Raw genomic sequence first — 27,538 nt, 5'->3', positions numbered from 1 at the left:
ACGTGTATCGCGATAGTCAATTTCGTGCGAGATTCGAAACAACATTCGAGATCAAAGGCAGCAAAGGATCTTGGCTCGATTACCCAGTTTCGGTTATTAATATCGAGTTGCCAACATGATCTTGAGCACATACGAAGAACTTCGATTCGATAATTTCTGTCCTAGATTATGCCGGTGGACCGCGAGCTACCCGATAGTCGTACGCACACGTGATTCCCAACGACATAAATGAAACGAAATTACAATCAAATCATCAGATTTGCCGATATCCATTCGAAAACCGATACAATTCACCGAGGTACCGAGGGCGACGAAGCGATCGTTCGAAATCGACCAACGGTTTCCCGATGCGACGCTTCCGAGCCTCGTTTCGACAACCTTTTCAACCGCGTTTACGTTTTACGTCACGTACACGCGCTATTTACCGTACGATTTACGTTTCCCGATTCTGCGTCCGATGATTTTGCGCGTGAAAGCAGAACGCCGCGACGTACAGTCGTATCGGGTATTCGTGACACGCGCTCCATCGAAAAACGGACACGGCCGATCGGCATCGACATCGACATCGACATCGACAACGACATCGTCGTCGTCATCGTCGATTTAGCTCGAACAAGGGGGAAAAAGCGCGTCGAATCACTCGAAACCGAGGGAAGAACATAATGAAACAGTTCGCGAGACAACGATTCCCTTTATGTTTGATCTGGCCCGATTAGCGGTCTACGGCGGAAACAGGTGCACCCTCGGCGATGAGCCAAGCGGTTTCCCAGACGGATTTTTCTACAATCAGCTCTCGCTGGACCGTGCATACAGATGGCTGTGCTGTTCTTGAGATACTTTCTCAGACCGATACTGGCAAGACAATGGCGTACTTTGTGGCGCTGTGATTAAAACAAGAGGCCGAGCCGAACGAGGGAGAACGAGAGGCGGGAGCGGATGCTCGTTTCTCTTCGCCCGGGCTTCGCAAGGGATAATGAGAGAGGAAGAGAGAAAGAGAGAAAGAAGAACACGGTGAACGAGGCAAAGAAGAGAACGCCAGTTACAGGAACAAAGAGAAAGATAGAAATTGGACGAAGGGAGTAACAAGAGAGAACGAGAAAGGGTAAAGTACAGAGAGACAGAGTTTGGAGTTCTTTTCATTACCAGCGAGCTCACCTCGACAACAATGCCAGCTTCTGTACCGTACATCGCTATTTTAGCTTCTATGTGTCTCTAATACGTATGCATGTGCGTTTACACAGCTGCCAACCAAATCCCCTATATTTGGAAGAGTTTTTACCTGACACGGAAAGTATCGTACAATCGATTGCAAAATTTCGGAAAATCCGTCTTCCATTGCGAAGGAAATTTGACGCGCTGGATTAGAAATGAATTTGATATTGTGGAATAATATTGAAAGAAATAATAAAAATAATACAAGTTGTTAATAAGTAAATGGTTGTAAATAGTTGTAAATAGCTCAGAATTATGGAAACTATTACGATGACCCGATAGAGCGCCATGACTACAAATGGTCTACCAGATATTGCATGATCGAATCACGGATCGGTTCGAACACGATAACGCAATGAATGGAGCTGAATAATGATCAGCAGGTGATTATGCGCTGTCTATAACTTCGCTCGTGTCAAACCTATCAAAAGGAATGACTAATGTCGAATACAGTTTGCAAGACATTCTATATAAAATTCGATATCATGTTTACACCACGTTACTAAAGATTATACTTGTCATATGCAAGCCTGAAAAGAATTTAACAGTTTACCCGATCATAACGAAATAATCCTATTATATAATATATTTTATATTCTCATGAGAGAAAACTGTCACAGAAATTTCACGCGTCTCTTTTCAACTTTTTATCATTTTCCCTTAACAGGTATGGCAGAATTATACTCGAAATTATTTACTAATTCGTTCCAATTTTATTTTCTGATTAATGAAGCAACACGGAACAAGTGGAGAAAGGCTTTTTAAAATGAAAACCAGAGGTGCTTGGCCGCTTGGTATCTGGTCGTTCTCTTGGTTGAGGGGGTGCAAGTTGTCCCGCGAAAGTGGCGAAGAGAGGTTTAAGTCCGACTTACACGATATCTGGCCCGCACACTCACTGGGCACTCTATTTCGCGACGCGATACTGTCCTGGCGGTTCAGAGACTGTATTAAAATTGCCACAACGGCAAACTGGATCCCGCAACTTGTCGCCGAAAGAGGGGACAAAAAAGGTATTCACAGGAATACTATTAGGTGTTATGGCACATTGTTGGGAATTGGATAAGAAGCTTTTAGACAGGACTTGATACGATTCACCGAAATTACCGATTACGTTCTAAGAAGAAGAAATAAATCCGAAATAGCCTGTCGAACGAAAGAATTTTACAATCCGTAATATTATGCATTTCCGTTAAACACAAAGCCAACATTATTTTACAAAATGATGTTTATGCGTTGCAACACAATTATATCTCCACTAAAATTTCATGGCTATGTTTTCCCCGTATCGTGGAGCACGTTGTCATTGTATTTTCATTTTGCGCTAATAAACGCGCGATAGAGTGTCCAAGCTCGGCTAGTACACGCGTCAAATTAGCTCCGCTGTCTCATCCATTAACTGGTCACCGTATTATGTCGTTCATCGGTTCGGATTTATCGCAAATCCATCGTGAATTACGCGTTTCCATCGGTTTTTCAATGTCGGCGAACTCGGTGCATCCTACCGCATCCCCTAACCCCCGAAAGCAACGTCAACTTCCAAATTTCCGGACGGCGCGGCGCGCACATTCTCTGTGTACTGCAGACTATTTGTGATCTACGAGGAATTGGACCTTTCTGACCCTGGGCGATGTTCAGACAGGACAGCTATTTCCGATGTTGATAAACGCCCAAGACAGCAGCCCTTTAAATACGTCATTGAATAGTCCGACAAAGAGGCTTGATGAGGTGTCGCTCTTATATAACTTTAGACCACGCAAAACGCAACAATTATCAACGAATCTGAACGAGTTTCCGGTCAAACTTTTACACGCTTGAATTCATATCATTTTTCTCTCTTCTCTCCCCATCCTCCCCCCTCCCGCTCTCACTCTCTCTCTTTCTAGTTACGAAGAAAAACGGGATAAAAACGAGAAATCGACGTTTCGTTTTCACTGACACGAAATTAAAACCGAGTGTTTCTCATATTTCAACGCGCGAGTATTAATTCCTTGCTTCGTCCCTTCAGAAGCGACCATCGTTCCGGTCACGTCGCTTCTGCGTCGGGAGCGTGGGAGAAAAAAAGAAGACCTTTGTTGTCAGAAAAAAATTCAATCGGTGTCGCTATCGGCGAAGGAGTAGTAATATTTGGCCCACGATCGACCCTCGAACCCGTAGTTCGTCCCTACGATGGCTGCCGGGAATCGATTTACGCGAGAAACCGGCATACATCTTGCACCTTCGACGCAGTGACAATCAATTTGAAGCGTATACGGAGCATCATCGGCAGAAGACGCAGCGACTCTCATTTGTAGGGACGCGGTAGTACTCCCCGCTGGCCACGTTCCGGAAATTGAAAGTCGGTGACGTGACATCCGGCGGAGGTTCCATCGCTTCCTTCAGAAATTTCACATTAACGAGCAGAGCAAAAAAAGTCGCAAGTTTCCTATAGTCAACGACACTTTCCCCCTTTTCCTTTGCCATCTTTCGCCATCCTTCGCCATCATTCGCCACTACTCTTTTACTTTCTCGCCCTTTGCGTCGTGACTCGTTCCTATTTTTTCTTTCCCTTCTCTCTTCTCGCACTTTCTCACACGTACACGTCTACCCAAGTAAGCGAGTTAGCGAAGTAACACAGGCACGAAGGCAACGCGCGCTGATGCTCGCGACGAGACGCGGCACAACGAGTTTTCCATTAAATTCCCCCTTGTCGATTCGTGCTATCTCGCGGCAACGATCCGACCGTTATAATCGATTCGGCCTGATTCCGGTTAACTGCCGTCGTCCAAAGTTTACCGGCGCGTTCCCCGCGAACAAGCCATCCCGTATTTGCGTCAGACATCAACTCGCCCGTTTCCCCTAAACAACATAAACCACCGCGAAGAGAAACGTTTCGTTCCATGCTGCAACCTGTTTCCGCAGCCTACACTCCCCATCCGCGAAATTTCCCAGTGTCGGTGTACGTTTGCGAGATGGAATTTCGTGCCGCTCCTAACACCATTCGAAATCGACGATCTCGAACGCGTTCTACCAGCTTCTTACTGGTATTTCCAGCCGATAGTCGAGCTCGCTTCTATTAGGAATAGGAACTTCTAGGTAACATGATTTTCTTAGTTTGCGTTTAAGCCAAGTCTCGGCCAGCAGAACTATACACGTGGCGAGACGAGACGAGAGAAAAGTGCCAACGAAAGCAACGTGGAAATTTCATGAGAGACCGGGAATGCGTTTCGACCGCCCGGTGCTCTCTATTGGCTAACCTCGGAAAATCTTTAGTCTTCGCCGACCCGAGTTTAATTATTTACCTCGGGTTTCGTGTTTCGAAAATTGGGAGACACGTAAATGTTAACAGCTCCATCGAGTCGTCCGGAATTCGTAATACGAAAATTCCCGTCCGAAAGACAGAATAGGAGAGGATACAAAATTAGGTATTAATTTCTAACATTTATCATCGCTTTTCTACACAAAACGCCGAACGTATGAATGGAAATTGCCACACTGTCAATTCGTTTATTTACATTTTCATATGTTTACTCGTGTTTATTTATGTCTGTGTGTTATAACACAGTAATCGGAAATTGATCGCTGCGACTACGTGGACCGGTTGTACAACATATCACTAACTACTCTGTATGTGTTAATCATATAGCAACTAATTACGAAATAATTCACTATTGTTACATATTTACTGTATCTACTCATCCCGGAGATATCAAACATACCAAATCGAAAATTCATCGTATTTATGTAATGACATACACGGGGCATTAAAACGCGTTGTTTAACGAAAAATACTTCTCGAGGCAATCTTTCCAGTACACCGTTAGAATCAAAACGATTCATTCGACGAAGCAATAGTTTCGCGTTACGCCCATCATATAACGGGAGTGTCGCAGAAGGCGACTTACATAGGTCGAAATCGGGACCGCCTAGCAGCGTGTGGAACGCGACGGAACGTGTGTTAGAGGCTGATTGCGTCCGGCCGAGATGATTGCTTTTCCCGTGACTATAGCAGTGTACGCGCACACAGAGGGCCAAGAACGTGGACGCGAGCCGTTTGCGCACGTGCACGTTTGTCCATGAACGATTACTGCACCTGCACAGAGAACCGATGTTTCAATATTCCGATAGTTTATTCGTCTGGATCGGTGGACGCCTCCTGCCGGCGCGAAATCACTTCGATTTTAGTTAACGCCGTCGTTGCACGCGTAACGAGTCGAACGACAAACAAGCTCTACCTGCCCAGAAACGATTCCTTGTATCCAACAACGCTTTTTATTCGAACAACGTTTTCCTGAAATTTCCTCTCTTCTCTTCTCTTGTAACATTATTTGGCAAGACTCGTTCTCACAAAGTAATTTAGAAAATTGATTATTTATGATATCAATGCACGACTGCAGCATTTACAATATCGCAGCTTTAACAGTTTAATACGAGGATTACTATTTCTGACAGAATAATTTGGAAAATCGATTATCAACGTCATGAATGCACGATTATGCTACTTACAGTATGACAATTCAACTAGGACTGCTACTTTTCACAAAATAATTTGGGTTAATCAGTGGTATAGATGCACACTTGTATTATTTACATCCCACGACTATTTTTTCTAACAGAATAATTTTAAAAAGTGATTATCAGTGACTCTGAAATTTTAACACTACAACTAACATTCGTAATTTTCCATAAAAACTTATTTTTCTCCTTGCGTTATATATTTCATTCTTCATATATTTTTCTCGTGCAAGTTTTATAATGTGAGATCAAGAATTTTGATGTCAAACATCCTCGATTATTCGGCAAAATTTAAAAGTAAAACAATCACGGATTTTCCGAATGCAATAAGCATCCAAATAAATAATATCCATTCAATTAATTTCAAATGTAATTTACTAAAACCTACCATCTGCTATAAATAAACGATAAGAAATCATGTTGTACTAATCGTTGCGTTAATCAAAGCTAGAGTAAGGCACATCAGATAGTAGGCCATGTCAATCTGCTTTTCGTTTCGAAGCACTAAGAAGCTACCAGGCTGATTTTAAGGAAGCGACAAGCTTAAAGCGTGACAGCGTTTAAAACAGAGGAAGCGCGGCAGAATGAATTCGGTGCCGCGGGTGAAACAGTGCATATCTCTGAACTACTCGAAATTGATCCTAATCCGTAATCCGGCTTGTTCAGCCTGCTCCGTCTGTTCTCTCCCAAGGTACTTAGCACCCGGGACGACGAATCGAGTGAAACGGAGGAAACGACGCCCGGGATACAGGAGGGACAGGAAAGGAACAGCGCGGACCACTTATATTCGAAAGGCCAGCCGGCGCGCGATGTTCCGTGCATTATGCATGATACGACGCTGTTTAATGCTCGTCCAAATTGTAGCCGGTCGATTTGAAATTTCGCTGCAGCTTGGCTCATCCACGTGTTACAAATGCTAATTCAATTGTCCCCTTAATTAACGCGCTAGGTTTCAAGATAAGTCGAGTTTTCGATTTCTTTGCAGAGGTGACTATTGCTAAATAGGAGGTAGTTTCGAGGATAATTGATCATTTGATTAAATAGATGGTATAATGAAATCCGTTTGAACTTTTGACATTATTCTTCGAGGTACAAAGATCATATATCGAGAGATTAAACAACAAAGTTCTCCGAAAACCAGTGATAATAATATAAAACATATTAATATAAATCATATATAGAAGCAACAGCTATTCACTTCGTCGATAAGACTACTAGAACGTATGAACTTCCGGTCGTTCTACGTAATACGTGTGTATCCTATTACATAGCACTCCATCTGGCTTTAAACTTCGTTCTAGCATATACATGCTACTAAATGTTGCTACTCATTGCTAAAACTGTCATTTTACGTAATTCCCACGTAATCGAAAAGCGTGAACGTACATTGGCGGTCGTGAACGTTGTAGTGCCTCCTTGTGCTTTTCGACATAATAATGTTTTAATTCAAATCTGTCAGGTTTTTTGTTTATTTTTTACGATACCCAATTGTATCGGTATAGTTTACGATACTTTTATCTGGATTAATATCTCTCACTTTATACAGATTAACCGATGAGAGCATCATCGCGTCATGTCCGATGGAACCGAGAAACAAGTGAGCTCTCGTCAAAGAGATATAATTAATCGTCCAATTCTCCGCGAAAACGCGTCGGAATTATTCGTCGATTAATCGCGATCGTTAGCGGGCCGTTTACAAGCAAAATCAATACGTTCGCAGCTTTGGAAACTTTCAAAGTCCTCGGCAAAATTTCAGCCCGTTTTCAACCGGTGAACGAGCAACCTTAATTAATCCAAACTCTCGCAATTGCTTTCCCGCGCAACGTTTAATCGCTCGAATCAATCGTGAGACTCTGGTTAGCCGAGAAGTTGTCTGTCGGAAAGTCAATGCCAGTGCAAGTATCGTCTCGTTCGATCTGCACGATGCACACGCGTTCTTCGCTCAGAGATAATGCGAAGCGTTTCGAGTCGACCGCTGTAACATCAGACAGCTAGAGAAACGAACGGATTAATTATTCATGGACGTCCAACGTCCGACAACAAACACGAAACCGTCGTCACTTTGTAACACCCTTGTACGGACTAGCTACGTTGTTTAGCATGACTATAGGAGGAAGCGGCTACGTGGTTACATAAGGACGACCACATTTGTACCGCTAGATGTACACTCCCTTTGTGCTCCAACACGCGCGTCATAGACACAATTAATGCAATGTACGCGCAATCGAACCGCCACTTGTTCGCGTTTCCACGATCATGCCGTTCATTTTTTACGTTTGTTTCTCGTCTCTGGTTCGCTTTCTGCGATTTATTGAACATAGCTGATTGGATACAAAGCTCTCGCGAGACCAAGTAATTAAACCGAATTCAAATTACGAGTATTCATACAGAGAACAAAAATTGAATTCATAGGGAAAATCCGTGCTAGCACGCGCCAACTTGGAAAAGAGTTTAACGAGCCCCTGGCTAATTTATGACACGCGCAGTGTGTTCAGCTGCGTGCAACAATTTCCTGGCAAGTTCGTAGGTAACGTGGAAAGTTAGGCGATAAACGTTGGAAAACTGAAATTTGTTTGCCACCATCGTTTTATAAAAATAGCTATAGGTAGGAACAATGAGTGCAATTTTATAAATTTCGAAAATATTCGTCTTTTTCTTCCCTCTAATTACATATTTGAGAAACTTGTAATACTTTTCAATTATTTCGTCATTTCGATGTTCGAACGATAAACATCGTCTTTCGCTGGAAATTGCTCTGATCTCTCTTATCTCAGCCGTACAAGCCTATTGATCATTTGCAGTAACCCTCTTCGGTCCAACCTACAAATCGCATTAACCCTAGGGTTATTTTAACACGGGAAGTGCGGGATCGTGAAATGGATCATTTGTTCTTCTCAATTAGAAAACTTTCCACCATCTCTCTTTTCGATCGCTGTAATTCGAGACCTGATCTTAACTCGTTTAATCGAAAGTAGATAATACTTTTCGATGATCAACGTCAATCACTGTACTCGGCGTGTATTATGAATCGAGACGTACGTATCGAGATACTCTCGCTGTTCTCAGACCACAAACCAATACCAAAATAGCATTCTTGTGTCGAGCAAAGACACGCAAGGATACTTACCACTCGGGTCCTACCGTATTCAATTAGCAAAGGTGGTCAGAGGGATAGAGTCGTTTTCTTGATATCGTCAATGCCGGGAGAGCTCGAAAACATAAAACACGAAACCCTACCTACAGTCTGTCATCGATACATATGCTTCTTTTTCCATCTTCTCCCAAAGTAATCCATTGTCTAAATTTTGCTCAAGCACGCCTAATCTTTAGCTTATTTTTACTTCCTAAATCAATTTACGTATTATCGCAAACCAAATTCGGAATCAAGGATCGGCAGCTGAGTTTAGAATCGCCGATCTCCTTTTTCTTTTCTTTCTCTTTTTTCCTCCATTAGGCCACAATAGAATCTCGATATTCGGTAAACAATGGTGGCTTGATATCAGACCGGCAGCTACGAGTTTCCCAAGCTGTGTTCTCCCTCTATCTATAGACACGTAGAGAGAAGCAAGGAACGGAGGATTGTGCTGGAGTAGAAAGACGGACGAGAGCAGTAGGAGGAAAAGCAGAAGGAGGTGTTAGAGGATCCTTATCCCTCTTATCCGTGCGCTCGCACTGTTTCCATTCTGAATCCACGAGCAGGGATTACTTAACTCGAGAAATTCATCCGAGCGAAAAGAGACTGCCGTCCTTCTTCGATGCCGGGCACTCGTTCGCCGCGACCTGATCGGCCCGCGAAATCAAAGTCTCTGTCTGCTACTCGAAAAAACGCTACCTAAAGAAGAATCATTATTTTTCGAAGAAACGAGAAGTTGAGGAGGTGGCTACCGGTCCGTGAACCAACATTTCCCTCCATTCGCGTCATTATTTTTTTTCCTTTACCTTCCTACCTATTCCCCAATATCCTCATCCCAAGCGTGGAATATAGAATCGTTCGATTCGACTTCGTGCCACGGGGTCACGATGATGCACGCGTTCCCTCGCGTTTCTCTTCTTACCTAGCGCAGGGAAAAATTTCGCGGGCGCAGCATCTACTACATTTATTCCCGTGGACGTACGGAGGTCAGTTCGATTTCCGCGAACAATTCTGACGAATTCCCCGGCGCGAGCCAACGAGAAAATGTTTCGAGTGGAAAAAGAAACGTAGACGGAGCATGTCAAAGAGTTATTGGTAATTGCGCCGGCCTTTTCGGACCATTGGCTTTGATAGCTTCATACTTTACGGAATCGAATGGGAGACCGCATTCGTGTCTAGCTCCTCTTATATACTGCTCCACTAAAATCTTGGCCCGGACAATAGATAATAGAAGGAATACCGTTGTCCCAGCCGCCACCGGTAGAAGGATCGTCTACCGCGATATTTAGGCGTTGGCCACGCTTCCACGAACTCTTCACTTCCGATTCCATCCTCTGTAAATCACTCTGAAACGGTCTGTGACCACCCTCGACAACTATCTTGCTCGTTATTTGACTGTAGAATTTGGCACGTTCTAAGAGTAACACATGTGCTTCATGTCGATTGTTCGATATTTTTCTCTCATTCATTCTTCTAATACCTTTAACAATATTGCACATATATATATATTCGTATTTGTATTCAGACGTGACGATAAATTGGTCGCATAAAATATTCCAGATGTAATTTCACAGGCTCGATCGTAAATGTAATGTTAAATCGGGCTTTTTTACTCGGACTAGAGAGGCACAAATAACAAGGTACTAAATAATTTGTGAACGATGCAGGTTTCGAGGCGGCAGTTAAGCAGGTCGGTAGGTTACACAGTAGCTAAGCAGAGGGTTGATGGAAGCGGAGAGTAGTAAGCGCGTCGCTATGTAAGAACCGCCTTGCCCCTTTCCACTAAGTAGATGCTTGTCAGCGGAAACTTAATTAAATATCCAAAGTGGATGCCGGAATTACTACAATTAGTATGACGGCTTTCCTAGCCCATCCTTATTACCCGGCTAGTCCCGTCCGTCCCATTCGTGGGTATTACTACTTAATGTCTAATAAACGTCACATCCGCCGAATGTCGTACGTTATTTCTTTTCTACTTTCGACCCCGGTTCTCGTTGCAACCATGCGAAGGAATTTCGGTGTCTCTCGTGGGAGACGAGGGGGAAATACGACTCTAACGAACTCCGAATGCAAAAGTTGGCTCATAGTTGTCGACACGGTTACGCTCCAAATTTTTCGACTACCTAACTCTGAACCGGGATGAAATGGATGGGTACGAAGGGGAGGAAAATTAGTTGAAACGTTCGGAAAGTTCCCCGGGAAAAGTTACTTGCGACGATAGCATCTTTGAATGAAATTTTAATTAATTATTCCACTACTAACCGACTGACTATGTCAAATTGTTTGATTAATCTACAAATTCTATTGCGTATGCAACACGAAATCAAGGTCAAAATCCAACAGATTTATTCCCGATTGGTTCGTCGTACTAATCGAAACGATTTGGGAGTGGACAGTTCGATGGTGTTACAAGCGGTAGAGGTACTTTGCTGAACTGGCACGTAAATACGAGCTCGGAAGACTTTCTTTCCTCGTTCCAACTGGTTCTCCATCATCCGGCCGTAGGAAGAGAAGAGACGGACGAGGATAGCAAATTACAAAGAAGGAATGTAGAAGCCGGACGCCTTTTGTCTCGCCTGAGATTTCTCCCTTCGATTTAATTGCGGGGAAAGAATCGTCGCGGGCGAACGATGAAGAGAGATGTCCAGCCGTTTATTGCAAATCGAAGGGGAATCGTCCTACAGATGAATGGTACTCCAGACACTCGGAACGATCTCGACAAACGGATGAAATTACAGCCGAACGATCTATAATCGAGTGTCCGTTCGACGTCAATTACTACGACGATGATGTCGACTACGACGACGATGAAACTGAAAAGAAACGTGGTCGAAAAATTTCCAACTTTACCACCAATCTTTCGTTTTCCTATCTATCCGCGATTTTATCGTCTTACATTTGCATCTCATAAATTGTGCATCCACCCAACCGCACATTTTCCACGTCGAATTTTCGATTTCACTAACGGTCTTTCATTTTGTACGAATCCAAAGGATTTCTGACCATGGGAGCGCAAAAGATGGAAATATCAGAAGAAGAACAAAGACAAAGAGGGGTGGAGAGAATAACAAGAATGTGGGAGAGAAATAAAGATACAAGAGAAACGCGTAGCACGCTATATAGCGATATCTATTGGCGCGGAAAAGGAACGGTTTACAACAGAATATTGTCCCGCCTAAGCCGCTCTCCAATATTTCATCAACTTTCTTATTCCTTCTTTTCCACCGCCTTCCTCGCGAACCCATGTCTTCCTTTTCCTCCGGTACCCCACTCTTTCCACTATCCACATTGTGTTGTCCTTCTTATAAAACAGTCTGTTTGTTCTCAGGGGCGACAACGACGAAAACGAGTTGCGCAAAGCGCGTCTAAGTATTTCATCAAGAATTCGTGGCTGAAGGCACTGTATTTTGGGTCCATAATACTGCGGCTTCGTTGTCGCAAACATATTAATCCGCCACCCAGAGACAAAACTTTAAACGCGTCATCGTCATTTCATTTTCCAACCGTGTCATAAACATTAGCAATTTTTTCGAGATTTTCGAGTATCCTTCGGTTTTATATGCCTATATTCCGTTACCACCGAAAACGCATCGACCGAAACTTCAAAGTCAGGATCGAAGCAGGTTTTCCACTTTGTGACCATTCGATGATAGAGAAATTAAATTTTGTCGGTTTTGCTCGACCGAGAATTTCATATCTCGGATATCAACGCGTCGATTTGTTCCGGCGCATTCACAAGATAAACGATTCCACAGTGAAAAACGAAGAATCGGTTTGCCGGTCGCGAGAAAAGTCGGTTCGTTACCCTGCTCCGCACAGTAGCCCACGCATAACTTCGCCGAGAACAATAAAAATTTTAGTGCAGCTGGCCGGGGTTATTGTATGGACAGCGAATGCTCCACTTGCTGGCAAAACGGTTGAATTACGAAAGTACAGGGGAGAATAGAAAAAAAGGAAAGAGAGAAGAGAAAAAAAAATATGTATACACCCCCCTTACCCGTGGCGTAATTTCGGGTGCTGCTCTCGTAAATATACATCATCTTGTAGCGACGACATAACCTCGGCGTTCCGAAAACATTCTATAATACAGAAGCAACGTGTATCGCTGGCCGTTCCGTGCGCGTGGAATCACTCGATGTACATACATATCCGTACACGCCAACGTATAAGTACAGAAACCGCGGTACGCCACGATGGTTGACCTGACTAACGAAAAAAAAGGGAGAGAGGAAAAAAAAGATTTTTCAGCTTTGCAGCACGATATTAAAGGCCGCTTTTAGCAGAAGTAATGAATTTTAACGGTAGATGAGCCCCCATGGCTGTTCAGCTGTACGCTGCCGCATACCCGACGTAAGAAATTGCTCTCGCGAAATTATTTCCTTTATAAATCAGCAGCCATACGTTTCGACGTCATCCTACCTTACCTCGCATACCATTCTCCACCCCCTAACTGCCTCCCTCCTTTCGCCTTCTTCTCCTCTCTTTCTTTATCTATCTCCTCCTCTGAATGGGACGTCTCCATCCGCCGAACAGAGTCGAGAGAAATGGTCAGAGTTTATTAACAATACGTTATCGGTTGAAAAATACCGCGGAGTTCCACGAAGAATTGCACCGAATACCTTGTACGTGTCCGTAACCGGTAGTAATCCGCAAAAACGAAAAGGAAGACAAGAAAAGGTATTACAATTGCTCTATCGTCCCTGGGCAATCTAATTTTTTTCGTCTCATTATGGAAACGAACGTTTAGCGAGCAAAGAAAAACATTGTTGAGACGTCTACCTCTCAAAAGAATGTTTCACACATCATTGTTTCCTGACGAAGCGTTTAAAGATGTTCCTAAAAATCTAAGCTAAAAAATCTAAAACCTAAAAACAGATAATTTTTAATTCTTTGATACTTAAAAAGAAGATTAACAATAAATTAAACACAGACACCTTCCATTCGCTTTTTCTATAGGCAATACAAAGATATCAAAGAAGATAATTACATAAACCAAACGAAACTCGTAGCAACATTAGCAGAGAAGAAATAGATTCTTATCGATAGGGCTGTCTTCCGACATCATCAATTGTTTCGAGGGAGAAAGAAGTTTAGATAGAATAAGATGGCGATTGTTTGATGTCTCTTTCAGGTTGTAAAGCGTGATACGAGGCTCCATCGAGTGAAGCATCAGGGCAGTGAATCTTTCAGTTGAGAGCAAAGGACACGGAGAGACACGGGTGTCCGGTATGGAGCTTGATTTGGTACCAGAATAGCGATGGTGGGGATGTAGTAATTTGTCGGCTTGGGAAGGCGGCTGGCTCCAAGCTGATAACAGGGGGTGGTCCATTCTCCTCTGATTCCGCCACCCCGTTTCTCCTCGTCCTCCGGTGTAAACCCTTCCTCCACCTTCTCCTTCTCTTCTACCATCCCTCTACACCTTCTCGCGGCCATGCCTGCTCCACTTGCGAGTATGCCAACCCGTGGATCCACGTAAGACATCCGGTCTGCTCGCAATGTCTCGAATGTGTACGAGGACAGGGGGAAAGACGCCGATATCACAGGCGAAGAACGAGACACCAGAGGATTTTCCATAATCGAGCGACACACTCTCTCTGCCGTTTATGACTCGCACCAACTTTCAGTTGTATGATCTTACCTAGCTTTTCTCCGAACGTCGCTACGATAAAAGTAATTTCTGCACGGAATCCCTTAATAAAGACGCGACGCGCCGATACTATGAGTCGATTAGTGGCGATGCCGAGACAACAAGGAAAAGATAAGAGCGCCGACATGCCGGAAGAACGAACCGAGTAATTCGACGTTGTAATTCGATGGAACGATTTGACGAGGCGAGGTTCCGAGGAATAACGCGAAAGGGTTGTGTAAACGGGGCCAAATAAATCGAACTTGCGGCGTGCTATACGTCTTCTATTCAGGTTTCTTGGGCGCGCGGGCGGTATTATTTCGATCGAGACAAACGGAGCGTATAACAAGAGTAACCTTAATTCTGGAGAAATCCACTTCGGTGGAGTTGAAATTCTTGAGCCAGCTGATTGGCGAACAAAGTTACCATTCTAATCTCGTTTCGAAACCAAGGGGACCGACTGTTCCTGAATTTATTCTACCAGACTATGCATGCCTGTAACCGCCCGCTCCAATCGCTTTAACATTACCGCGGGAAACTTCTAATTACCGACTTCGCGACGAATTACCATTAGCACGCTGCGTTTAACGTAATTTTTTCTTCCGGGAATTGATTACGTCTTCTCGATCAAATTCCACCTAAGAAAGTAGACTTCGTAAATTTACCGAATCCCTCCGTGGATCTCTTCGAACTAGCACCTTGAATGAAAGTGGTAGTAACCCTTTGCGAAGTCTCCCGTTTAATATATTGATAGAGTTATTCGATGGTGACCTTTCTTTTAAAATTCTAAGGGTATCAGATAAGGGGGTGTTCAAGTAATGCTAGCCCGATGTAAAATTTCATAAAGGCCTCGGAAGAGCCAGTTTCCAGGAACTACGGACCGGTTAACACCGCCGAGGCTACATAAGAGTCCGAGAGTTAGTATCTTTAATATGTCTGACGTATGCAGCAGTTAAATTAAAGCTCACCGAGAGCCCCGAAAGCTCTCACCTTGTTTCAGCTCAGTACGTAAACTCGAAGCGTGCGGTAATATCGCGTACGAAAACCCTGGTTGCCTCTACTTTCCCGTTGTTTTATTCGAAGCTAACTACTTCAACCATGCTTTTAACCACAACAAATTTTTTTCTCCACGTTGGTTTTTCTTCGATAACCGCACCGACCCTTCCGTCATAATAAACCATAATTAAAAAGATGTTCCTACTGTTGTTTACAGCAAGCCAAGGTAATTAAAAGATAGCTGCTTCTCCGGCCATGTGTTTATCGTTCGTCTTTATTTGCCGAATCGAACGCTACCGAGGAAGTTAACTTGAGAAAAGAATTGCGATCACAAAGTTCCAGCTAACTAACCCTCCCAATCTTCTCACAATTCGCTTATATAACGACGGAGGCTTAGCGCGAAACGAATGTCATTTTACAGAGGAACACGGGGTATCTCCTCCCCTTACTCATCGGCTTCACGAAACTAACTTCGCCCACGTCACCACTCGCTGTCGGAACAACGCGCACACAGCCAGTTGATACCCGATGCTGCTTAGACATTCGCTACTCAAATATTCGTAGGATCTCTGGGCTTGTGTGTTTGGTCCGTGTGCGAGTATTCACGGACGAGACCGGGGACGAGCGCTAATACGCTCGTTTATGCGCCTACATACGGCTGAGTACGAGCTTAAGCCACATTCTCACGTAGCATCGAATATAGGAATGGTGTCTCTCCTAAGGATAAATTTCCGCATGCAGATTCTCGCATTAGATTAAACTCCATTCATCGGAAAAACGTTCAACATTACGCTCGTACAAGTAATCGGCCTAGCACATCGATTGCCACCTATATTGCTGCAAGTGTTACCTGATAATTAGTAAAAGCTCGCCAATATTGATAGAGTACGGGTATATTGATTTAATTATGGTTTAATTATCCCACACCGGATACGATGCTGTTAATTAAATATGGACCTCGCCATGTTATTAATTATAACATCTCGCGCCTTTCCAACGCGCTCAACATTCATAACTTGCCACTTTTCGATATTTCAGTCGTAACAAAACTGAAGTTTTCGACACGCATAGCCAAATAGATAAGCGAAAAGAAGCTTAATACTTTGATCCGTATCATTATATCGGTCTACGTACTACTTCCAGCTTATGTTCTTTCATTAAGGCCATTATCCGAAACCGCGGAAATCACATTACGATCGGTCAATTGACTATTGGAGATATCTCACAAATCCCTTTGTCACCCTCTTTTTCACCTCAACTTCTAAAAGTGTCACTTGATGATCAAGTTATAATAGCAATCGATATCGTACACAAATGCAAAGGAACAAATTACGAAACGAAATGGTGCTACTAATTGCATTAGAACCGGATAGAATCGCGAGACCGTGTAAAATGAACGACAAACATTTAATTTCGAATACGCTAATCGTCTCTTTACGGTCAGAAGTTTCCCGGTGTGAACCCAGCATTAAAACGCGGAGATTCGTACCCTCGTATCGGATCCCGCACAGGAGACACATAGATGAGAACGTGCACGCCGATACATCGGCATAACGCATCCTTCTGACTGCCAACCACCTCCTGCGGGTACAGAGAGCTTTTTAGCAAACTGTCAAACTCTGCCGAACCACGAATTACTCGTTCCAGCACGTATCCCGAATGTAGTCCCGCAGTATACGCGCTATTCTGGATCAAAGACCTGGGGATATACCCGGATACGAAAATTTGGAAATATCGATCTTGGTCAGCGACACGTTCGAGAATTGCCGAACCGCGCGAATAAACGAGTGAATGGGGAAGATTGATTGACCGATAGATGAGTCTGGGTTAGAATACCGATCGCGGGCCAATTTGCGTCCAGCTCATGCTGAGATATGTTTGGTCCAACAGTCCCGAGGGCTATGCTGAAACTTCTGCTTTTTTTTTAAAATGAATCTTTCTTGAAGGTATATAACAGAAACTAAAGATTACACCGATAGTAGGAGAAAAATTGATACTATGTCGTTGATAAATTTTCAAACCGACTAAATTCGCTTCGAAGCTACATAATGGTAGAAAATACAAGCATATTTGTTTCATCGTATACGAATGTAGAAGTTTATAGAACACTGAATGGTATCGTAGGAATTACGCTATAAAATATCCATTAATATTATAATTTTTAATTGAAATTCTGAATACAAGGATCTATCTAGATCTAACTGATCTCACGTGCAAAGGTTAATGCGCGAAAGTCGTTGATACCAATTAAAGATCACAGAAATGCAGAGGATGAATGGGAAGAAAAAATGAGGCTAATAAAGAAACCATAAGTCAGACTTAATTGCGAATAATTATAAAGAACGTTAGAAATGCTATTAGTTTATTTCTAGAAGATCATTTCGTATTACCCATGGAACATTACACTATCATGTTACAAATGTAACACTACAAAGTATGTATCCCGACACCCGTAACTGCATAGAAACGTCAGATATCGCTGAGGAACACTTACCATTCTCATCATGACATTCCTTGTCCTATGATAGGTACGAACGAAAATGTCGGTATTCCAGAGACATTGAAACTACTATGACCGCAACTCTGACGTTTCCATTTGCGCGAGATGGAAAACAATGCGTGAGCGACTCGTAAACTGTATAAAATAAATTACAGTTTTCGAGAAACTTCAGGCATTCGAGAGTCCTTAATAAATCGTAATAGCATACAACGTATTCACCATGCCACATTTTCGTCGTATGTTTACGACGAAAGGAAATCGAATTTGCCTGGCAACGTACTGACGACAAGCCATGCCAACTTCAAAAACCGAGGGAATCGAGTGTCGTACACCCTATGCGATATTACTATGTGTTCTACGTGAAACGAACATTGCGTGCGCGTAAAACACTAATGGGATAATAAAGAACAATCTTTACAGTACCGCGAAATACACCAAGAACTTGTTACGTAGAAATGAACGACTCACGTGCAGAATTTACGCGCCATGAATCGTTTTATTACCGATACACGAGCCTCGAAAGATGCAATAGTGGCGACCCTCCACAGTCAACCATCGAAACTTAACAAAATGCTACACCAGATAGGAATAACATATGTAGTGAAATGAGACAAGTCTCGAACACTCCAAATTCAATAAAGAATAAATAAATAATAATAAATAGGAATGACATTATTTACGATAAACAACCATAGTTAATGTTACTTGTTCAATAAATCACACGTATTCAGTAAGATAGTTGATCAAAATATATGGAATTACAAATTAATTAAAACTATAAAAATGAAAATTTAATTTAAACATTTATCGTATTGACACACATTATAAAAACATATCAAATAAAATGAAATAAAATTTAAAGAATGAAATTGATAACAGTGCACTTCTAAGCACCTTTAAAATAATCAATTCTAAGAAATCATTGGTGAAATAATAAAAAATACATAATAAGTTACTATATTAGTTAATAAAATTCAGTTTATAACATTTAATTTCACTTAGATTCGGAAGTGCCAAGTACCGAGGAGCTTTACCGCATGCCGCGCGCGCTTTCCTGCTATACCGACCATTGGTCTTTATCGCGATTGACCTGATCATCGTTTTTGACCAAAGACATTCTATAGGGCTACCGACATGGGGTCATAAACTCTGTTATATGTCCTCTATGATTTGCTACAATAATATATAATAATAATTCAACTAAAGTGCCGAAAACGATAAAGCCAGTAACTACGAAAAGATCTCCCTTTTATAAACGTACAAAACATAGAAGAGGTATCTCATGAATTTTTTAATAATTCATAGAAGAAACTTGCAACATCAATTACGTAGGTTGGAATTGAAATTAAATTTTACTACGAAATTGTGAAGAATACAAAGCGGATTTTTATGCAAATTCATATTTTTGAGAATATAATTAAAAAAATAAACCTCGGTAAAAAAATGGTTTACCTAATATTATAGAAAGCTATACATTGCTTTATACAACATATATTTTATATATTTTTTCGAATTATGTGTATTTTATGTAATTTAAACTTTAAAATTTCTTATAAATCCGCAGTGTACTAAAGACTTTCTAAATTTTTAAACATGGTATAGTATATAGTATATCATATAATAATCTTATAAAGAATAATACTATTCATCTACATTCCCTTATTTAATCTACTCAAACACCACCCTGGTCCTTTAGAGATTTCAGAAACAAACTGGAAGTTAAACCAATTTGAGGGAAATAAAAAGATTTTGCATAGATTCTACCTACCAGAAATATAGAGATGCCTTTATAGATCTTATCTACTACGAATCTCTAAAGACTTCAAATCCTGCCTATAAGGAATCTCAAAGAGTTTTTAAAAATCCTACCTATTGGGAACCTAAAGATTTCTTTATAAACTCTACAAAATCATAAATCTGAAGATTTTTCTGCAAGTCCTATCTATACAAGAATTTGAAAATTGTATATAACATTACATAGAATATAATGCCTTTTCCATTGATCTCGTGATGGATCTTAAAATAAACTCGAACTATAAAAAAATTAGTACAATTCTATGCGATATTTATAATTAATTACCAATAGTAGAGGCTTAAACATCATTCCTCCATATTTGTCTCTTCTCTTCTAATCGTTTTCTGTAATCCATTCCACTTTTGAGCCACTTCTTCGCACGTATTTGGGACATTATTACAATTCCACATATATAATAGATACTTCCTACAAGTTAGTAAATCTGGAACATACTTATTTATTGCATCAGTACTTAAAAAAACATTCGATAAGAAGACATTAGGGGCATTTATTTTAAAAATAAGACTATAATAACGCACATTCACTGTCATTAGCTTTAAAAAGAAGAAGCTGAATTCTTATTTATGTCTCTCAATAAATTAAGTGTATGCAAAATATTGCGCTATTAAAAAATAGCAATAATTAAGATATATTCGTTATTACAGTAACAAACAAACATATTTAACAGTATTTTCATTAACAAACACTCTCATAATTTGGGGGGAGGGGAAGGTAGATACTAAAAAGAGAACAAATCAGTGGCCAGAAAGGCCATCAAAATAGAATCATTATCCACTCGATATAATCCCGAACCATAAACCATGAGTGGAATATATTTTCCTTCTCGCAACGCTAATATACTAAATTCAAATATACACAATATAGAAAATCCACAGTATAAGTCGCGAAGAGTGCTTCATGTAATATTTGCAATAATAATTAGTTTGCTATTTAAAATAAAAAAAGAAAAAAAAGAAAAAGTAGGAAACTCTCAAAAGCAAAAGTAAAATATTTTAGTTATAAATAATCTTTGCACTCATATTTAAACATTCGCAACACTAATAACGAGACGTCCAGTACAGTCATATAACAGGCTGCTACTGTAACTGAATCAGATGATCCAGGAGCAGGAAAGTGTTTCCACAAGTTTAGTGGAACAAGATTGGGCATAACATAGGCGCAACACTACTTGAAAAAACGCGATCATTCTTCAGCGCAACTCTAACTAGAAACTAATTAAAACAATCGCGATAGAAGATCGCAACACTGATTCTTAAAACAAATTTAATAGAAAGTATTATTTATAAAATTAATGAAAAGTTAACATTTCTAAATTAAACTTTAAATGATAAAAAATAAGATAAGTTTTAATATGTATTTTACTTTCTAAGATCAAACTATCGATCTATGATCAAACTTGTTAAAGACAATCGCGGTTCATAATTCGCAACACTAAGGGAAGTATGATTATCATTTTTTCGCAACTCTATTCAATCCATAAGCTCCCATGACTCTAATAAAAAGCCGCGAAATATTTTTGCAACTTTAATATTAATACTCAAACCGTAATTAATCTCTCGCAACGCTAATTCAAAAACCGCGATTAGCCCAATATGACGATGAGCCGACATGTACGTCGGCTAACAATCACATCTAATACTACTACAAATACTACAAGCGAGTACAGTGACAAAGTAATAACGAGAATGTCTTTCCATGCTCTGGATGATCCAGAGGATGGAAAGCCATTAGTAGTTGCCCTCTTCTATGGCAATTTGCCGGGCCTCTTCGGCTCATTCGGCCTCTTCTTTCTTCGGGCGCAATGCCCGCTGAAACTTATATCTAGGCTCGAGACTTTCTAAATCGAAAACCAAAAAATAATTTACAAATAAAAACATAAGTCGCGGAAGCTGATCCAAGTGCACATGGATAAACAACGATCATATAGCGATCGCTGTCCGTTCGCATGTGCATGCTCGAGCAATATTAACGTTCGTTTCGAAGCCAACTCGCGACCACGACCGCGAAATTCGAAAAATCGATGGGCGAAGCCGAAGGCGAATGGCATGTTTCGTTCGTGTCAGCTTTGCCGTCGATTTTTCAAATGAAATTTCCTGAAACAGGTTGGACACGCGAAAACGCGCCTACCCGACCAAAGACTGTGCCAACCTGCCCGGCCCTACCTACTTATAATTAATGAACAGGCACACCAGAAGGTATATTACCTATCCTATCCAGCCCTATATTTAAAAATAGCAAAAGAGGCACACCAACACACTCACTCCACGATTCTCACACATGACACTCGGGCGCAAGGACCTACACTAGAGAGAACGTCCCGGGACGCCTCCGACACCCGAGTTTGGCATACAACATGCACACTCTAATATTACGTACCATTTTCCTGAAATCGACTGACGAAGGCTAGCGATCATTGCGTACAACACAATAAAAATAAATCTCTATTTTAATTACAGATATTCATAATACAAAGACTATGATTAATTTTCAAAGAAATTATAGATGATACGAAATTTCTATTATAATTTAACAAGAAAATTAATAATACTAATATCTGTGATTCGCTGTATTTAATAACAAATCCTTGTTTTTATAGGTTGTGATTGGAACGATATATGTGTGACTTTATTCTTTATTACTTACATTTACAGCAAATAGAATACTACTATATACTAAAACGACGCAATTCCACAGCCTAACCACACATACCATGTGGAAAGTACGTCGTGCACGATACGCTAACGCATCGTCAGTCGCTCACAAATTGTTATAAAATCAATGGTCATCGTGCTCATTGCCTTTCTCCCACCCAAGTAGCACCTGGGCACGTGCGTGAGGTCCTGACAATGAACACGGAAAGGGTTAAATCTGAAAATCCTAACTAAAAAATGTATTAGTGTATCCATTTTGTCTGTAACGGGCTAATTTTTCTTCATTTTGCATTTTCGGATTTTATCTCAATTACTAACACTTTAGACTCTACTTTATTAATTTAATAAATTATCAAAATATCAATATTGAATTTATTTACAGCAAACAGCATAAATAGACTCAATGCAATATATTGATTTATTCAAATAATTGACATCATGAATTATCGAAATTCTAGTACAAAAGAGACAAACTGACACTGAATAAGAAATTTATTTAATAATTGACTCAAAATTAAATATTAATGCAAACAACCTCAGGCAATCCCTTCGTCAAAGCACATTTATAAAAGTATAAAGCAATATTCAAAACTTGTTGCTTTGATTCCAAAATTTGCCTGTCGCGAAATTTCTTCTTGCACATAAAATTCAATACAATTTTATACGACAGAATTGAATTTTAATATCTCTATATGTATATTTTAAATTAATATCCAAATTCAAAAGTGATGGACAAACAATTAAAAATCCTTTGAAATAATGCCATCAAGAAATAGAAGGTGAAGTAAAAACTGACTTATTATCGTTTGATATACAATAATCGCAATTTTTAAAGCAAGGAAGTCGGAGGGTATCCGTCTTCGTTATTACGAAATATTTAGTTAAGTCATTACAATTGCACTTTAAAAGTTATTATTACAATGAACGTATTTTCAATCACAAATATTCAAATTCATTGTTAATATAACATCGTTTGTGTCAGTTAGTACCACTATTGATATTATTAATATAAAACTTGCCAGTATCATTAATATAAAAAAATACGCGATGTGCAAGAAGACCTATCCTGAACTAATAAATAATACATAGAAAAAGGAAATGTTACTACTCACGGATATAACAAATACCCGCGGTCACTGTACTCGCAAAAAATTCTACATAATACAACCAGTCACCCGTGTTGATTCGGACCTTTCATCCTACAACATGATTGAGTGACCGGAGGAACAAAAATGCATGCGACTCAAGATAAGATGTGAAGAACGTAGTCATCGATGCTGTGGCAGCCCAGGGAAGGTCATCGTGAAGACTGTCATCAAGGAGAAGCCACGTAATCCCAGGGAAGAAAGCTGTAACAAAACATAGGATATTATAATTTGCTCTTAATTATTTGGAAAATTTAAACTAATGTAAGATTAATCTCTATCAAACATAGAATTTTATAGACAATATTCAATTTAAGACTAAAAAGTTTAAAACTTGTCAAATATTTAATCAGATTCTATTTTTTAATTAATAATTAATGTAAAATACAAAGAACAGAATTAAATGAAAATACAAAATTACTTACATTCTTGGCTTTTGAAGCACCAGAGAACTGAATATTACTATGTATTCTCCAGAGAATAGGAAGGAATGAAAAGCCTTTAACAAAATATGGATTATTATAATTTGTTTCCAAAAATACAGCATGATTGCTCAAAAAATTTGAGATAATAAAATGCCTGAATAAGAGGGGACTCTATAAAAACTTGGAACTTCAATAATAAAGAAAATTATAATATTAGCAAACTCTAATTACTATAAGAATTGGAATTTTAAAAGAAAAATTTAAAATATATATATTTGAGACATATATATTGAGATTGATATATTTACAATTTTATTTCAACAGAAATAAATTAGAAAACAATGTAGAGATATACTTACATTCTTGAGTTCCAGGACAGGCCGTATCCTCTTGCGAAACCTGCGACTTTACTACCAAAAGCGAATGTTTAGAAAAAAAGACATAAAAAAAGAAACAAAAAAAAGGCTATTAACGCGTCCGTTTAAGTAACAATCGGCGAACACACTGACTCTAATTTCGCGTACAACTATTGTAATTGAATTTATAATTATAAAAAGCTATTATGCTCTATAAAATACAAAAAGTATTACTACGCAGCAAACACTGACTCTATCGATCGCATTGCGCGCGATCACAATAATTCTCTGAAAGACAAATTTTATTAGAGGATAAGGCGTAAGGAAAGAAAAAAATACTGCTTTTCATATTTTTGTTCTTTTTATATCGACTGTTTGTTTATGAAAATACTGTTTTTTTAAAACTAGGAACTAATTATTAAGAATATAAGATATATATATTTTTTTTAAATATTATTATACATTATGCAGTATTTCCTATTACTGTCAAATATCTACTATGACTATTGTACAATATGCGTCATTTGTAAAAATTGCTTGCTGAACTGAATGTCCGCCATTACAGTTTTAGATATACATACTGGCCTTTCTATACGTTAAACAAAGCTGCGCAATATGAAAAAAACGCGATGCGCAGAACGTGTACAAACTTGTTTGAAATACACAAGTAATTTAACATATTCGAAATGAAAAGACGTGATTTCTCTGATTCTGTCTAATTTCATCTTAGTATTTTTAATAAATCGTGAAATTATTTAAAATTTTGATACATTACGTATTCGTTATGTTAATATTACGTATTACTTATTGAAAATGCATCCCGGTAGAATATTAAATAAATATTACCAATTATGCAGAAAAGAAGAAAACAAACGTACAAATACGTTTGTTTTTATTAGAATAAATTAAATGTTACCAAACTTCCATTAAATGGTTTCAAATTCATTGTCAATCGTCATGGCGTCCTTTTGGATATCGTGGCATCCCTCTAATAATTCAAAGTTTTCCTCGTAAACAAACAATAATCTGTACAAAAAAAGACCGAAACACTAAAATATATATATATGAGAAGAACAAATTATATAAATAAGGAACAATGATCAAGATCAGATTACGTCTTGGAAGCTTATAATACGAGCTACTAACAAATGTGACAATCAAAGAAAAAATATAATCAATTAATAGATTGTAATAAATTATTCAGTAAAAACGTACGTTAGTTGAACGAAATTAACAATAACCTGGGTTTGGGCGGTCAAAGAATCACTACGAAAATCCTACGTAATAGTAAGGTGAATACCTATCACGGAGTGACACGAAATATGTACGTCTAATCGCTCCGACTGTCGACATTGGAATAACTCCCCGCGCCGCGGTTTACCAAGCGAATTTCGGTCGGCGCGGAGTGTTTGGCGGGGAAGGGGGGGGGAGAGGAGGAGGAGGAGGTATTTATCGATAAATCAAGCCTGCGTCAAGAGTCGTCAAATTCCAGGAAAGGATATGTTTTCATTAGTAAGCGTATCATGTTTCAAACAAAAAAATAATATTTTAGACTGATGTGTGAACGTAAATGTAGAAAGTAAACAGGACTGAGCTAATATAATTTGAATGAACACTGTTTACGTATTTGAAACGTGAATACATCGGTTCTTGTAGAAATGTAATATACGTGCCATAATTTAATTTGATTAAATAAGACTGATTAATAGATGGAAACAGGAAGATTGTGATTATATATATTATAATAATAGGGAAGAAGCAGGAAGGAGAAATGTCAAGAAAGGCGAAGAGAAAAAGAAACGACAAAGCAGTCGAAATGAGTAAAGAGATGAGAGAAAAGTGGAAAGAGAAAAGCGAAAAAATCATGGAAGGAAAGCGAGATCAACATAAATAAAGTGATCTTGATAATCAATCAATAATCTCTATAGAAGAAATCACCAATTATGTTAATAAAATAAAGCAATATATAAACTCAAATTTTGTCTCTAGTCTCTGTCAAGGTATATAATGCAAGCTATTGGTGGTTCTGACAATCAAGTAGGAGATCAACGGACGAAACAAGTTTGGAGAACTATTTAATTTCGACATAACACTGTTTGACAAACTATTAAAAAAATGTGTATTACTTAAACAAACCTGGTAATGTTTTATAAAACGTGAAGAATTACTATTTACACAATGAAGATTACGCACTTCAAACGTGTTGATACATGCAAACGCCATGCTTTCCGACATTTGCTTCATCCCGCCAAATGCTCGTCTTACTGATTCCTGATTGGTTGAGGCGATGCAGTTTCTTTTCAATTAAAACCGGCGGGAGAAATTAAAATATTGCACACTGCAAATGTTACCTTAATTAACGAATTATGGCATTTTCAGATCAAATAGGTATAAGGAATTTTTGACGTTTTGGTTTTTGCTTAATAAAAGGCTTGTATACACATATGGACGAACAACTTTTTAGGGAAGTATTAAAATATGAAAGAAAATAAAAGGAAAAGGAAAGAAAGAAGATAAGAAAGAAATGATCAAGGATATGAAATGTATGCTTATTGATAGAATCATAGACAACATTAACTATAATCAATTTTGTCAATGGCAATAAATTCTCAACTATCAGAATTCAATAATCAATGGTACGCTATCATTGATGTAGTTGTCACTGTTCTAGATCATAGATGGCAAACTCTGCCATTTTGCACGATCGGTACTTCAGAATAAAGTCTTATCACCAACGAAGTCTTATACAATATAAAGCATGTATTGTCATGGACGAGGTACAGAACCTCGTCTATGATTGTATCATAGACGTATGTCACTGCTGATAATATCTTCGTGATTATAGATATCCTTCTTATAGGTAGCAGATCACACTCTAAAACTGCTTAGATAATAAATAGTATGATATTCACGCAACAGAGTGCGCCTCGAATTATTTTAAAGCTCGTATTTTCATCCAGTTGCATTCAAGTGTTAGAGACTGCGCATATTGCGAGTGTACTATTAAACTTATTTTACTATTCTGTCGGTATCCAGTTAAATATGTACAGATTGCATATTATTCATTTCAGAATGGATGAAAGAAACTCTTCAAGAAGAGCATAGCTTTCTTTATTTTCGCCGGAAGTATATAGTATGTATTATATTGTATGTATATATTATTCAGAGATTGACATGTCCAGTATAC

At 39.4% G+C, this 27,538-nt stretch overlaps 1 protein-coding gene across 6 annotated transcripts in view; it reads right to left on the bottom strand.

The window, feature by feature from the left end:
* The window catches only part of LOC100749896 (zeta-sarcoglycan), a 222,582-nt gene extending 196,878 nt beyond the window's left edge, over positions 1 to 25,704 (bottom strand). For 3 of the 6 annotated variants that reach the window (XM_033318465.1, XM_033318473.1, XM_033318477.1), the window contains exons 1-3: positions 25,567 to 25,704; positions 25,268 to 25,377; positions 20,039 to 20,205 (exon numbers count right to left, since the gene is read on the bottom strand). Coding sequence is in view for 1 of the 6 variants with exons in the window: in XM_033318477.1 (XP_033174368.1) it covers positions 20,039 to 20,062 (24 nt within the window). In the remaining 5 variants the exon portion in view is untranslated. Of the gene's footprint in view, positions 1 to 20,038; positions 20,277 to 25,267; positions 25,378 to 25,566 lie in introns of those variants that run through there. The other 3 variants (XM_033318468.1, XM_033318471.1, XM_003484506.4) reach the window with 3 other exon arrangements.
* Between the last annotated feature and the right edge of the window lie 1,834 nt (positions 25,705 to 27,538).

The sequence above is a fragment of the Bombus impatiens genome, unplaced genomic scaffold, assembly GCF_000188095.3.
Source record: "Bombus impatiens unplaced genomic scaffold, BIMP_2.2 scf_0017, whole genome shotgun sequence".
Lineage (NCBI taxonomy): Eukaryota > Metazoa > Arthropoda > Insecta > Hymenoptera > Apidae > Bombus > Bombus impatiens.
Note: the sequence above shows the minus strand (reverse complement) of the source record. Positions and strands in the feature narration are given on the sequence as shown.